Source organism: Bacillus rossius, chromosome 1 (assembly GCF_032445375.1).
Source record: "Bacillus rossius redtenbacheri isolate Brsri chromosome 1, Brsri_v3, whole genome shotgun sequence".
Taxonomy (NCBI): domain Eukaryota; kingdom Metazoa; phylum Arthropoda; class Insecta; order Phasmatodea; family Bacillidae; genus Bacillus; species Bacillus rossius.
The window spans coordinates 160,861,209-160,876,784 of record NC_086330.1 but is presented as its reverse complement, the minus strand read 5'-3'; the positions used below and the strand labels follow the sequence as shown (position 1 = coordinate 160,876,784).

General features: G+C 39.5%; 1 protein-coding gene across 1 annotated transcript in view; it reads left to right on the top strand.

Annotated features, from left to right (window-relative positions):
* Positions 1 to 15,576, top strand: part of LOC134546363 (sarcospan) — a 494,005-nt gene that overhangs the window by 401,132 nt on the left and 77,297 nt on the right. Inside the window, exon 2 of the mRNA XM_063389152.1 lies at positions 12,002 to 12,270. Coding sequence (XP_063245222.1) covers positions 12,006 to 12,270 — 265 coding nt within the window. The 5' untranslated portion in view covers positions 12,002 to 12,005. The remainder of the gene's footprint in view (positions 1 to 12,001; positions 12,271 to 15,576) is intronic.

The window sequence follows — 15,576 nt, the reverse complement described above, 5'->3', positions numbered from 1 at the left end:
CTTGGGCACAGACAGGTTGTTTTGGTTTTTATAATTCAGCTGCAAAGTTTCACGAGAGTGCGACGAACTTGGGGTCGGGCGACTGATCGAGGGTCAGTGATTCGCAGGCTGACCACGCGACTTCTGCCAAGCCTCTCTCTCCGTCTCTCTCCACACACCCGTCCATTCTCAGTGGGTCCGAGGGAAAGTGGCTGTTAGGTAACCGCCCGGGCTGACCCACACAAGTGCGCAGCCCGGAGAGAGAGGAAAGCGGGGAAGGTTTAGGGGGGGGGGGGGGGGGGCTGACACGCGAGGTCCGGTGTTCAGTTACTCACCGTGAAGACAAGTGGATTCTTCCACGTCAGTGTTCATATTGATCGATTCGTGAATTTGTAATAGGTAGGGACAGGGTTGGCTGATTTAAAGCACAATTTTTTAAACCGACGGTTTTTACAAAACAAAAAAGATAATGTATTTTTAAATATAATACCTATCTAAAAAAAAAATTAATGAAATGTCTTATTCCACTCTAAAAGCAAAAGTTTGATTATTAATGGTTCTTATGATTTACAGAATAATGTATCTTATAATACTGCATCTTATTATTTATTTTATCTGAATAAGTTGTAAATTCTATCCAAATAAATACTGTTCAAAAAATTAAATTATTAGCAAATTGTAGTCAAATTGTAAAACAGAGGAAATTAAAGTTTATTATTAAATATACAATTTATATTTTGTGGAAAATACCTTTTCTGCGTCTAAGTCACAGTCAGATGCGTAGATTAGTAGTTTTGCAGATTACTTTGATGTTAAAATTTTTCTGGTTTAACTTGAGTGGCAGAAAGCTGGATGTTGTATGGCTTTCATTTGAACATGCTAAGAACAAAAAAAAAACACTAACATAATAAAAAAACTGGTTTAAACCTTAAAAAAATGTTTTTTTTTTCCTAACCTTGGGTAGGGACTGGAAATATTCGCGGTTTCAGTGACCTCTATGATAGACCACACAATCTCCTACATATTCGGGCAAATGCCACCTGTTCATTGGCTACAAACTAGTGAGAACTTTGAGACTTCTTTGGTTAGAGGTTATTCATTGCTCAGGGTCCTTCAGAAAAACTGTGAGCCAATCACAGGATTAATATGAAGATACATGAGTTTGGGTTCTAGCATATCGTGAAATGAACACGAGAATTTTTCATCTCTCTTGTAATAAGTGGCTTTGGAATATTTATATCTATTAACTTTTTGTTCCGCACTCACACCACAAAAATTCGTGCTGGGTTTAGTAGGTAATAATAAAAAAAATTAAATAGCTATATAATTAAAATATTGTATTTTTTATAAAATACCTCTTTTAATATCGATAGTCACATATCTAATGAATTTCATTGCAATAATAATTCAAGCAACAAATATTACTATAATATTTATTTAAATCAGAAAACTTTGTAATATTTTATGTAATAAGTAAATAAAATAACATTTGAATTTGGAAACTAAATTTTTGTAATTAGTAGTTGTTTGAGCTTCGTTAGACACAATATATGAAAAACGAATTTAAAATAGGTCACCATTTTCGAATACAAAATCGGGTCACGGGACTATTTTGTCAATAAAATCTGCCAGTTAGAACACGGCCTTACACGAGGACCTTTCGTCTCTTTTGCCTCCGATTCACCAGGGAGCAATATGGCAGGGTGCGTTCCAATTACTGGGGTAAGAAACCTCTCAGGTTACTCAGGTCTCCCTCGGGAGAAAACTGTTGCGAGGGCGAACCGTAGCTTTATTCATTGTTTACAGAGAAACATGAGAACCTGACATCATATTCATGTAAAGACTGTTAGTTTGCATTTCACATATTTATCGAATATTCTTCACAACACTATAGCTCGGTACTGGAAAATTTCGTACGTGCAACGAGCTCAATCGTGTATTATTCAAAGACCTTAATATATTTTTCGATTTGATAATACAGGTTCGGTCAGGATAGTCCAGTTAATGAATTGCAGTTTTATTTATTTTCTAATGTTTACTTTTTTGATAAAATTACAACTATTTAAATGTCTCGCTACCAATTAAAATCACATTCGAAAGTTACATTTTTACTTTTTATTCTTCCCGCTGGAGCTCGCCTCGACAGTGGATATGTCTACTATTCGTCTCTCACCACGCACCTCGGTCCCAACTGACTGCCTCGCACTGCCCCGCACTGCCTCGCACTGCCTCGAACTTCCTCGCACTTCCTCGCACTGCCTCGAACTGCCTCGCACTGCCTTGCATTTCCTCGCACTGCCTCGCACTTCCTCGCACTGCCTCGCACTGCCTCGCACTGCCTCGCACTGCCTCGCACTTCCTCGCACTGCATCACACTGCCTCACACTGCCTCGCACTTCCTCGCACTTCCTCGCATTGCCTCGCACTGCCTCACACTGCCTTGAACTGACTCGCACTGCCTCGCACTGCCTCGCACTGCCTCGCACTGCCTCGCACTTCCTCGCACTGCATCACACTGCCTCACACTGCCTCGCACTTCCTCGCATTGCCTCGCACTGCCTCGCACTTCCTCGCACTGCCTCGCACTACCTCGCACTTCCTCACACTGCCTCACACTGCCTCGCACTGCCTCGCACTGCCTCGCACTGACTCGCACTTCCTCGCACTGCCTCGCACTGCCTCGCCGCGACGCCGTCCTCCCGATTCTTCGCACACGAGGTCCGCCTCTCGTCGAGGGGTCACTCACCCTCTTCACTTCATTCCCCTCGCAGGTCGCCCACCCCGTTTATGTACCTCTCAGCCCCGCCCTGGAGAGCTTTGGGAACGAGCCGAACTTTCGAGAGACAGGGAGAGAGGCGCAGCTGCTAGTCGGATCACCGTGTTGCGGTAAAAGAGGGATGGGTGCTACCTGCATCGCGCGCTTCTCACCGGCTGGCTGGCCAGCCCTGTCGCTAGCGTTCTCGTAACAACATGTACTTGGGGTGAATGTCACATGTTCATTGCCTGCGTACTTTATATATATATATATATTCTGGATTGCTTTTGTTTCGATACCTACTGTGTTAATTGGAGGTTTTCCATTGACTCAGAGTCCAACACAAAAAGCTGTAGGACAGTCGTAACAATAGGCCAATAACCTATCCCCAAATGAAACCGTGAAATATTATAGTCTCAAACCATAAATTATATTTTTTCTATGGTTTAGTTACCTGAAAAACTCTTGTTATCATTAGGGAACAATTTAGATTGCAAACTTGGGATAATTTGATAGACCCTTATCATTACATGTCTGACACGCCATGAATAATTAGAAGCCAATAAATAAGCAAGTTAAGAAATGCAGGTGCAAATCGGGGGCCACCAAAATATTTGGCAGAAGGTTAAATTACCTAATTCATAATTTTCTACAATTTTTAAAATACGAGGAAACATAAAACATAACACAAATCACATAAAAATTGACTTTTAATGTAAGTAACATTCAAATAATAATGGCTAAACGTACAAACATGTGAATTTGAAAACGGCGTAATAATGTAAGTACCAATAAAATAATTAAGATGAATCAAAATTTCTAAGCTGAAAATAATTTCAGTCGATCACTTATTAGTAGAGTCCCGGAAATTTCGCGGATTCCTCTGGCCTCAGGATAGAATTCAAAGTTATAGGTGTGCTCAACCCATGTTTACTATCCCATTGTTTGATTTCTTAGCGAGAACATTTTTATCCTTGTTATTTGGCACTACCTGATTCGCTTACTTCTCTCCTAGCTGGACATCGTTGGCTCACGGTCGTAGAGGGGCGTGTCCAGATAACTGCGGTCCAATCATGAACACATTGCGACAGTGTGGAGGTTTGCATTCTAGCTTGCGACTAAATGAATGCGCGAAAATTCCGTGACTCTACTTATTAGTTTTCCTTTTTTTTTTTTTTAAATTTTACTTCTAAAGCAATACAGTCAAAGGTTAATATTAAAGTGGCCTTTAAATTCACTTGTTCAGTGAGTAGAAACTTGAAAAATTCGCGGTTTCAATGATCTCTTGGACAGAATCCACGATCCTCTATGTATTCGGGAAAATTGAACCTGCTCATAGCTAATGACTCGAGACATCTGTTAATTGAGATGCTTGTGATTCGATACTCGGAGTCCTTCAGACAAACTGTGGTCCAATCATTCGAGCAGCAAAAAGCCAAACGCATTGATATTCTAGACTATCGCGAAATGAAACCGCCACCAATGAGCAAAAACCTGCAAAACTCTCGTTATTTCCCAGCGCCGGAGCGAACACAGCACTCGTCGTTGGATTCTAGTGTTGATTGTTTTCTTCCGCATTCAACCTTTCGACAGAATAGCATGTGAAGCATGTGATGGGTTCATGTGAACATTTTTGTAAAGTTTTTGGTTCGTTGTCCGGGGCGTGCCAAAACCACATATACAGTATTTTTTTTCTTTCAAATTTCATATTAACAGTCACGTAAAATGACAGATATTTGTAAATTTGTACATTTACATGAACACAAGTCCATTACTACAAAATAATGTTCGCAGTAATACTGGGTTTGGATTTTTACCCGGGCATTTTATTTTGTGTTGCTTCAATATCTCATATTAAGAGTTATCTGTAAACCGTTCCCTGAATAGCTTTACAGTATTAACTGCGCACATAATGAGCATAAATAAACAAATAGAATCCATTGGCAAAATATTCGATCATCTTATCCGTAGTTTTAAAACATTATGCTTGAATAAAACACCAATTAAAGTATAAATTTATGCTCCAGTTTTTGCAAGAACTACTTGGTATTATCTCAAAAAAAGTATTTCAAATATTAAAAAATAACTATAGCCATGTGTTGTTAAATATTAAGAAACATTTCTGTGGTATTATGAAAATTTCTTGGCAACTGGTTTCCAAAGGAAATTTATTATAAAAGTACCGATATTATTTTCTGTGCACTGTTCAAGTACACAGTGATGTGCATTCCAGCTACTCATCAAATAGTAGCATGACTTTTGCATGTCTGTAGGAATGAGTAACTTGCGTAAGAGAAAGTGAGAGTTATGACGCTCTCACTCGCAGGCACGCAGCACGGACTGCGCAAAAGCGCAAACCATCGTACGCCACACGGGTTGGTCTTGAATGCGGAAAGGAGGGAGGTGGGGTGAGGAGGAGGAGGGGCCCGCACCGTTGCCGTGTCGTAACCGCCACTTCCGGTCGGCGGGCGCGCGGGGAGCGGGGAGCGGGGAGCGGGGAGCGGGGAGCGGACTTCCGAGGCGGCGGCCGCGCCGCGTGCAAGCAAGTAGAGTGCGGCGGAAACACCCACCGGGCACCGAGTGCCGTGGCTGCCCGAGCGGCAAGGGTGGGGGCAGCGAGTGAAAGTTTCTCCCGCGCGAGTCTTTCATCCCACACCAACACCGACAATACCAATCAATCCTTAGTATTCGAATGATTCGATATGTGGGGAACAAGATTCGTAGAAAAAAATAAAAGGAGATAAAAGTAAATTTAAAAAATTTAACACCGATAAACCCTGAAGTTTTACTAGGTAAGTTGTTGTTTGATACCCACACTGTTACAATGTCAAGGGATAGCGTACTTTGACATGTAATTTTATAAATAAAATTACAAAATGGATTGTTTCCGGATACTTTATTTAGGTTAACAACTATTTTCAACTGTAGAATGTTTCAGAAACATAGTTAATATTTTTTATTTATTGTACATTATTTTATTTTTGACCTTTTTAACCTATATTCGGTATTGAACGGTATATTCGAGTTACTCTGTGAGATTTGAATTAGAAAATATTGTGTATATATAATGGGACACTTCATGAAAAAAAATATATAATATTATTAGGTACTAGAAAAATTCGTGGTTTCAGTGACTTCTAGGATAGAATCCATGCTCTTCTGTGAACTCGTGCCAATTACACCTGCTTACTGGCTAATTACTCGTGACTCCTGTTAACTGGGATGTTTGTGATTCGATACTTTTTTCGTTTAGGGTTTTCCATTGGTTGGAGTCCTTCAGACAAACTGTGGTCCAATCACTGCAGCAGCAAAAAGTTAACTAAAACGCATTTGAATTCTAGCGTATCGTAAAATGAAACCGCGAAAATTTCCGTTCTCTTAATATTATTATAATAATTAAAATGTATTAAATGTTACTTTCATGTTATTATGAACGTAATAATATACTTTTTATTTTGTATTTTTAATTAAATTTTAAATTACTTAAGAAAAATATAAATTATGGTTTTATACCATTTATTTTGGATACGGAAGTAAGGTAGTACCTATTATTAGAGACCTGCAAAATTCGCGGTTTCGATGGCCTTCAGGATAGACTGCACATACCCCTGTACACTCGGGCAAATAACGCAATTTCATTGGCTGCCGACTTGTAAGTCGTCTCAGCAGGTTTGTCTGTGATTCGATCCTTCTTTGGTTGAGGGTTTATAACTGGTTGAGATTCGTCCAGATGAACAGTAAGCCAATAGCAAAATTATCTAAGAGGTATATGTGTTTGAATTCTAGCCTCTCACCGAATGAATCCGCGAATTTTGCAGGTCTCTACCTATTATTGAGAACAACAACAGTGAAAAAGCGAACGTTAGTAGAGAAAACACGAGGCTTTGAATTTTAGCCCGACACAAGGCGAATTCGCGAAATTTCCGGGTTCTAATATTTTTTAAATAATTTCTAGGACCATGCACTTTTCGCGAAAAGATTTCTAGACCTTGTTTTCGTACTTGTGCTATGGTCTGTGTTTCGTGGTTAGTTGGGTTTATTTAAGGTACATCTCTACTTTCAGTACACCAATCATATCCATCCAGTGAGGAAGCAAACGTGTCCTGAATGGCTCGGTCAAATAAGGATAATACTTCTCTTGTAGACGGCCGCCAATTACAAGGGAACAATTGTTAGCACAGGCATGCTTTATAGCAGTATAATCACCTATCAGATTTTTTTCACGACAAATACATGGCCCTAATAATTACTTTTAAATATTTTGGAATGTTGTTCAAAAAATATTTTACGCGCTTGTGATGAATATGTGAACCAAGTTGATGGCAATGCTTATCTCGATTCAGCATTATAAACAGGAAGCTCTTCGAAAGACGATCTGTGGACCTCGAGGCTGGGGTAAAGCTGATTGTTCTGTCGGAGCCTGGAGCTCGAGCCCGTGGCTGTGCAGCTTGGTCGTGATTTCCAGAATTACGTGAAGTATTTTTGGTCGTGCGCCAGTTCTGAAATCAGACGCATGAGATCATTTGGCACAGGTGGGAAATTAATTCACATGAAGTCAAATAAATTACAGCCTTATTACTAGAGACGGGAACAATTCTCGGATTCATTTAGCGATATGCTAAAGGTCAGATACATATACTTTTAAGCTTATTTTGTATTGGCTCACTGTTCATCTGGACGCCTCTGGGCCAACGAGAAACCCTCAACCAAAGAAGTACCGAATCACAGGCAAACCACTAGCCAACAGCTAATGAACTAACGTTATTGACTTTAGAAAACAAACGACTGTGCAGTCTATCCTGAAGGTCATCGAAATCGCGAATTTTTCCAGTCCTTACTTATTACCTCACAAATATTTTTGCTTCGCTAATTTAATATTTTTTTTCGTCAGACATTCGTTCTTATTTTATTTTTCATATCATGAAACAAAATTTTTTGATTCCTATTGTTTTTAGTTTTCTCACATTACACTAGGCCCATATAATATCAAGCGCGGCTCTCGAGAAGAGTGCTGGGGGCGGTAGCCTCTCCCGAGCCCGAATTGTATTATTTTGTTTTATTTTTGAGGGTGTATTAGTGTCTATATAAGTACTTAGATTCAATTGTGCAATTTTTCCTGTCATTGAAATTTGTACGCAATTATTAAAATCCACTATTTGAATCCATAAATTTACAAATATCCTTAGCCCAATTTCAGATATGCATCTTTTCTTCCTGTTATAGTCCCTCCCGAAACGTCTGTTTGGATCCACTCCTTTATACGATATAGAGACTGGAAATATTCGCGGATTCATTTCGCGGTAGTCTGGCATTCAAACAGCTTTACCGTTGACCTGCGCCTATGATTGGTCCACAGTTTATGTAAAGGACTCTGAGCTAGTGAGAAACTCTCATCAATAGGGGCAGGAAATTTCCGCGAAAAAAAACTGAACGCCTACTAGACTGCAACAAGGTATACCCACACCAGCGGTTTCTTCCTTGTGATTGGCGGCCGTCTGCGAGAGAAGTCGTTGCCTTGTTTGCACGAGCCACTAAGGACGAGTTTGCTTCCACACTGAATTAGTGTGATTGGTTGTTGTAACAATCGACATGCACCTCAAAGTAACTCACCCAATCACGAAACACAGACGATGCTACAGTGTTTTAACTTCCAGCTACTCTCGGGATCTTTTCGCGAAATTTTCATGGCCCTACTCATCAATATAATTATCGACTCACAGGCAACCCAGGTTAGTAATCTCTTAAGCGAGCAACTAATGTGCCGCGGATTCTTGGAGTCTATCTACCCTAGAGATCATCGAATCTGCGCATTTTTCCAGTCCCTAGTAATATAAGAAATATTTTATACCGGGAAATTCCGCGGTTTCAGTGACCTCTAGGATAGACTCCACAATCATCAACATACGTGAGCAAATATCCCCTGCTCATTGGCTGCTGACTCAATAGGTGTATAGACTGGTTCGCCCGTGATTCGACGCTTCTTTGGTCCAGAGTCTTACAGATAAACCGTGTGCTAGTTGTTTGAATTTTAGCCTATCACGGATTGAATACGCGAAATTTTCCGGTCTCTTTCTGTGACAATTTAAATGTCGATAGTGTCTTCTGCTTCCCGGGAAGTCTCTCTTATCATTTGTCGCTTGCAGGTTGGCTACGTGGAAAGCTGCTTCCTTTTTTTTGTCACTTCAACGAAGCTACACCCGGCTCAGTCTCCAGTGCATTGGCTCTTTCTATGTATGTGTGTGTGACGGGGGGGGGGGGGGGGGGGGGGGGTAAGGTTAGGGAAAGAGAAAAAAAGGGGGGAGGACTGCGGTCTGTGTGATTTGGTGGGCAGAGAATCATATCAGTTGTCATTCCCGAGGTGTTTATGAAGCCTTGACTATCCGGTTTAATTCGCAGACGAATTTCGTCAATCACCGGTTTTCATGGCAGATCACAGGACATAGAATTCCGCTACACAGTCCCTTGTTAAACAAATTTAAAATGAAAAAAAAAAAAAACACGTGAGTGAGTCTTCTAGTACTCGCAAGAGATGTATAAAATCTAGCCTTGGTAACGAACAAATCCATGTGTTTTCATGTTGCAAGTACCTACGAAACTCGGACGCGAAATTTAACGTAGAATTATTTAAAATGTTTCTGAGCGTGATAAATATACGCAAATTGTGTTGTGTTTTAAACTACATTTACTGACGAAAATGACACCTAGTTTCCGTACCCACCGCTAGAATTCACTGCTGGAGCAGCTACGTCGACTATCGAAAAATTCGATTTACAGAGCGAAAGGTTAAACTATTTAATGGAACGGCGCCGATAAAAGCGTAAAAGACTTGAAAAAATACTTATTCCTGGCTTTGGCCCTGATTATAGACAAGCATTGTTATTAAAATACTACCCATCTTGTTAAAACTCACTAAAAAATTAATACTACAAAGTTTCTTTTTGTCTTTGTGAACTTTGGTTCGTGCCATCCGCCATAGATGGCTACACTGTGCTAGTTACAAATTTCCGTTCCTTGGCATCTGTCGCAATCACGAACTTACTCCCACCAAACGAATACCGAGAGCTAAGATGTTACACCTAAAAAACTTAAGTTACTTTTTCGAGTAAAAAACTAAATATTCTTCTTCAGCCATTTTTTTAAATTCTTTAAGGTTGTCAGAACGTCAGCACTTATGTAGTTATTTAAAATTAAGTGTGTGAATCTCGTTCTTCGTTCCAACCACCTCTTAGTTGTTACCTTTCTGCTATATTTTCTTTCTTTCCTTACGAACACACGCCACATTCGTCTAGGATGCTGCTGTAACTTTCTTAGACTAACTCATTTCGAATAATGAAACTTACAAGCAAAGTCCGAATTGCGTTCGTATCGCGTGTGGTCAGAAATATCCGATGCTGCACTGTATTTTATGTAAATGGAGCAGAAATATTCATGGAACATTACAGATATTTGTAAATTTTTACATTTACATAAAATAAATGTAACACTACAAAATATTGTCCACACATTGATAAGCATTTTAAAACAAAATAAAGTTCAATTATTGAATGTTCTATTACCTTTTCATTGTCAAAAAAATGCTACATGAAACCTAAATTAAATTATAAAATTATATTTTCGTAAGGAATACTCAGTATTATCTCGAAAAACGTATTTAATATATGCATAAATAACCATAGCCATGTGTTGAACAAATCTACAATGTCTTTCTTGTAGTGTTACCAACTATTTCTTGGCAACTGGTTTCCAATGGAATCTTTTGTAAAAGTACAGAATTTTTTTCCCTGAGTGACTCTCGAGCCAGACTCGCAAGAGCACGGGTCTCTAAAGGGCCTTGGGACTTGGCACCGCGGGCAGTATCTCTGGCGCAGCAGCTACTTACCGGTCCTTATCGAGGTCACCGGATATGGTTGTTCATTTTCACAAGCTGTTAACGGTGCGTTAAAATTAGGTTTGCAGCTGCGTGTTATGTACATAAATACAAGGTAGTCCATGATGATAACTGTTGGTGTGCACGCAAACCTTAAGGCGGAATTACAATAGCACGTTGCCACCTTTCGTCCTTCAGCCATCCGTCGGTCATGTGACCTGCAGCCAATCGGATGTCCCAAAAAATTCTATCCGACCGTCCGTCAAAAGCTTGGCAAGCTCTAACTTTCGAGGGACGGACGTATTAATTATATCTGTGGTTTTGTCCGCGGCAGTCAATTGTTACCAGAACACGGGCCTGTGGTGTGTGTGCAGGTCGTTCAGATGTTTTGTTTAATAACACTGCGGTTGGGCGACTAAAACACTAGCCCACCACCAGGGATGCATGCGCCACTGGTTACCAAACCCAGGACCACGAAGAAAATTTCTTACATTTAATGTAATGCGGACAACGACGTCCAAGCGCGCTCTATATGCACGGTATAATTTTTTCTGCTCAGTCGAACTCTTCTTCCGGACCATCCTCTTGTCTTGTTCATGCTTATCCTGATTGCTTAATGCAGTTACTTTTGCACCAGCATGACGGTGACCAGGGCCTTCTCTGTGTCTATGCAGGTTTTACCGGAGCCCAACTTAACTAGTTATAGGCCAGAGTTAAGATAGAGGAGTTAGGCATGCTAGCCGATCGCCAGTCAAAGCATAGTTGCATGCTACACTTACAGCATGGTTGAACCACTGCATGATTAAGTGTTTAGGATTCGATCTGAACGCATTTTAAGTGAGGTATTTGAAGGACATTGGGATGAGGTAGCAAAAAAGCATTGTCATGTCGGGACACAACCGTAACCTAACTCGCGGGTCGTATTCAAGAACGTGCCCAAACCGAATCCCAGTAAGCGAACAGATCGGCAGCCAATTTAATAAACGGAGACCTGCGCGAGACTAGAAACAGTTGCACATCGCCGAACGATCACATTTGACATGCCTCTACACAACATTTGTTTGTTTACCTTTACATGCGAATAATGGAAGGCAATCAAAATCAGAAGTCTGGATTACACCAGATGAAAAGTATTTGTATATTCATATCTAAATTTGGTAACACAAAATTTATAATAATTTTTATAACGGCATAAACTCTAAAGAATTATATACATATATATGTACCTATCGGTTTTTTTTTCAGATGATTTATTTTTATATAAAGTAAAAACTAATGGTCATATGCCTAACTTACATAAAATAAACAAACCAGTGGTGTATGTATTAAAAGTTATTATAGTGATTACACAAAAAGTTAGGTAAAACACTATAGTGGGGCACGACTGCGACGTGTTGCAGGGCCATGAGCCACACGCTGCCGCGCGCCGGGAAGCCCGCGGCGGAGGCGGGAGCCAGCCGCCCCGCCAGCCTCTACGACAACCTGCAGCGCAGCGCGAGCGGCGGCCTGGCCGGGGGCGGCGGGGGCGGCGACTGCGCGGCGGGGCACTCGCAGGCCGTCTACCTCGCCACCACCGTGCCGCAGAACATGGCGGCCATCGACATCGCCGGCCGACACGCGCCCACCAGGAACTCGCTGCGCCACAGCCGCATGATCGTGCTGCGGCAAGGTGAGGCAGTCTTACCACACGTATTTCATTACATTTCCCGAAAGAAGTTGTGTAAATGAAACTAAGTCGCCCAAATGATTCCCACCAATAATCTAGTACTATCATTTTTTTTTACGTCCAAAACACACACACACACACACATACAAAAGGTGAGTGAATCCGCAGCTAAAGCTGTGGGTTCATAACGACAAAATTGTTTGAAATCAATTGACACAACTTATGGACTAAAGTGCTTTGCAAGGCTGGTTCACGCCTTAGAAGTTGGAGCTGAGCAAATGAGAAAAATTGTTGTTGCAAGTAATAGAAAAGAAAATATTTAAGGTGAAACGCTGCATGGTTAGATTATGTCAAATTGTAACAAAGTTATACGACCACCTGGAATTTTTACAATATCTCTCAATTATTTGATTGAAATAACTAGCGGTAAAAAGTGGGTCATGGTGGACGAAATTGACGAGATACATGTCTGAGATTTTTGAGTTGTAGTAAATATTTGATGCGATAAATCAATTGCCGAATGTTTGCTGTAATCACTAGTGTCGCTTAAATGAGATATTATTATTTTTATAAAAACCACCATTAATCTCTCAATGAAAAAATTTCAGATTTTGTTTATTGCTAGTTTGAAACTTAATCTGTAAAATAAAATCAGCTTTGATTTTTTAAGTACTTTTCAACACCCAAAAAAAATCATTTTATGCAACACTGTTATTGTTACATGTCAGTTGCCTACAACACTCTTCAGTTGGACTGTACAGTAGCTGTTACTGTGTTGTACGCACCCTATTGGCACCCCCTGCCGTTAGGCCACGCTGTATTGTCCCCCCTTCCCCCTCTTGCAGCAGTAGGTTGCTGTCTTACCTTGAAGATTAGTCACACATATAAACACTTGTTAAGGTTAAGGGACAGATAGAGCTGCGAGCTTATTTCCCCATACGGATTTAACAAACTTTCTGTTGGTTGTACTTTGTTGATTATTGTAGTTATGTATGTTGAGTTTTATATTCAATAAATGCAATTTTATAACCTTTTTGAAGCTGTCTATCATTGTGTAATCGGTAGAACGCCAGCTTATAGTGCAAGAGGTAGCGGGTTAGAATACCGGCCAGATTTAGTTTTCTTGTGGACATATGTTTAAGTTAATAAGTAAGTTCCTCTCATAAGCAATGCAGCTTATAAACCCTAGTAATGCAGCTAGATAACGTAAACGTAAGCTGAAAAAACTTGATTTAACTTCTGCTAACAACATGGCTAAAATGGTAGTACACATCACGGGAAATTTTCTTTCTGTTTCTTAGATTCTAGCATACGATTAACAAATTTCCAATTTTTTTTTCCCCATTATTTTCTGTATATTGTGTTTGAAGGTATTTTCCTATTTGTACTCACAAAACAAATTCTGAGACTTTTAAAATAGATTGAAGTGTTTTAACTTAAATAAAAATCTAAATGTATTTAGCAAACCTGTGCGTGGCTCGGGGCCACAAATTTTGCTGAGACCTGTCAACGAAATTCGCTAGGCACGTGGGTGTCGGACCCCACATACATATGTCTTCCCCTCTCCTTATTCAGTGTTTTCCATGAGTCATGTACTTAAAAATGTTTAGCCAGATTTCTAACACTGTTTTACAGTTACACTGTGTTACACTGCTCTTACAGTGGGTGTATGTATTAGTATTCAACCATCTAATCTGTGTCATAAGTATCTAATTGTCCAATCCTATCGAAGAATCAGCAGATCGTTACAGTATTTTGAAAACGTATTGATACAATTTATATTATTGATCTACTACCATCTGTGATTGTAGCTGTTATTCTGTTGACAATGTCACCTCAAACTCGGGTTAGTTGTAGGTACATACCAATCATTTCAAAATTATTTTTCTTGCTGAAAGTTACAAACAAGCATTTATGTGTCGTCTTTTTAATAGTTTTTAAGCAGTAAATGTAAATTAGTAATTTTAATATTATTATTTATTCACTCAATCATAGCGTGAATAAAATTATTAATAATATAACAGACTGTATTTAAAAGTATAAAAATACTATAGCATCAAGTTCGTGCTGTGAATACTTCCTTAGAGTCAAGCCATATTACCAAGTGCTTTTTTCAACGCGTCTCCAAAAAACTTCAACACACAAATTTTTAAAAGGTAATAATTTTTTTTTCTCAAAAGTAACACGTATAAGACAGCCTTAAATTGTATACTAATATTTCAAACACATTTTAAAGTCATTATTTCACATTTGGTTATCTTAATCAGTGTGTCATAATGCCATTGATATTACCCGCCTACCATTATTTGTTTATCCTATTCGGTGTAGTTCGTTGACCTTCTTCGGAAAGTGAACCTCGTGCGTCGTTATACGACAGAAAGGAAGACAACGTTAAATTGTCCATATCTGATGAGGAAAGTCTTCCAGATCTATAAATGAAAACGTTCCCTCGTGTGCCCCTACATTTGCAGGAAACATATTCGTAGACATCATGAAAGAACTGAGAGTAGTTTACGAGCACCCAAACATTTGCACACTAGGACATTTTGAGCTCAAAGAGTGTGAGAAACACTACACAGTATCTTCCGCTCCCAATGAAAAATACGATTTCGTGGCCTACAGCAGCGATTACATTTTTGTTCAGAAAATGTTTAAAGATGAACCATTTTGGCTGGACAAGATGCTACCACAGCTGACGCGATTCTACTTAGAATGTATGATGCCTGAAATAATATACAGCCGCATTAAAAGCTAAATGAAACTTAGGGACCCAAATTTTTTTTTTAGAAGCACAAGAAAAGAAAAGAATTGCTTGTACTAGAACTCTATCCTTGCTCAACAAAGGAGTAGTTCACAAGCTGTCAGAAGCTGTTTTTATAATTTCTTAATATTTTTTTTCTGTCTTTATTTTAAATTTATTCTGTAATTTTCTGTTATTAAGGAAAACGTGTGATGGTTTTCTCCGTGTACTCCCAATTATTCTTGTCAATATTGTGATGGTTTTCTCCGTATGCTCCCGATTATTCTTGACAATATTTTGATGGTTTTCTCTGTGTGCTCCTGATTATTCCTGTGGTTTCTCCAAGTGTATGATGCATTTTTTACTTAATGAGTCATGTCATTTTATTCAAGGTTACATTTAATTAGTGAATTTATGCTACTAAATTAGCACTTGCGATATTTTTTCAGGTGGAATATCAAACAAAAATAACATTACTCGGTTAAATAATAATCTCTGAGACATCTGAGAAACACTAACATGCAAAACGAACTTCCTTCTCCTAGGTGTCTAGCGAAGCCATCCTTAGT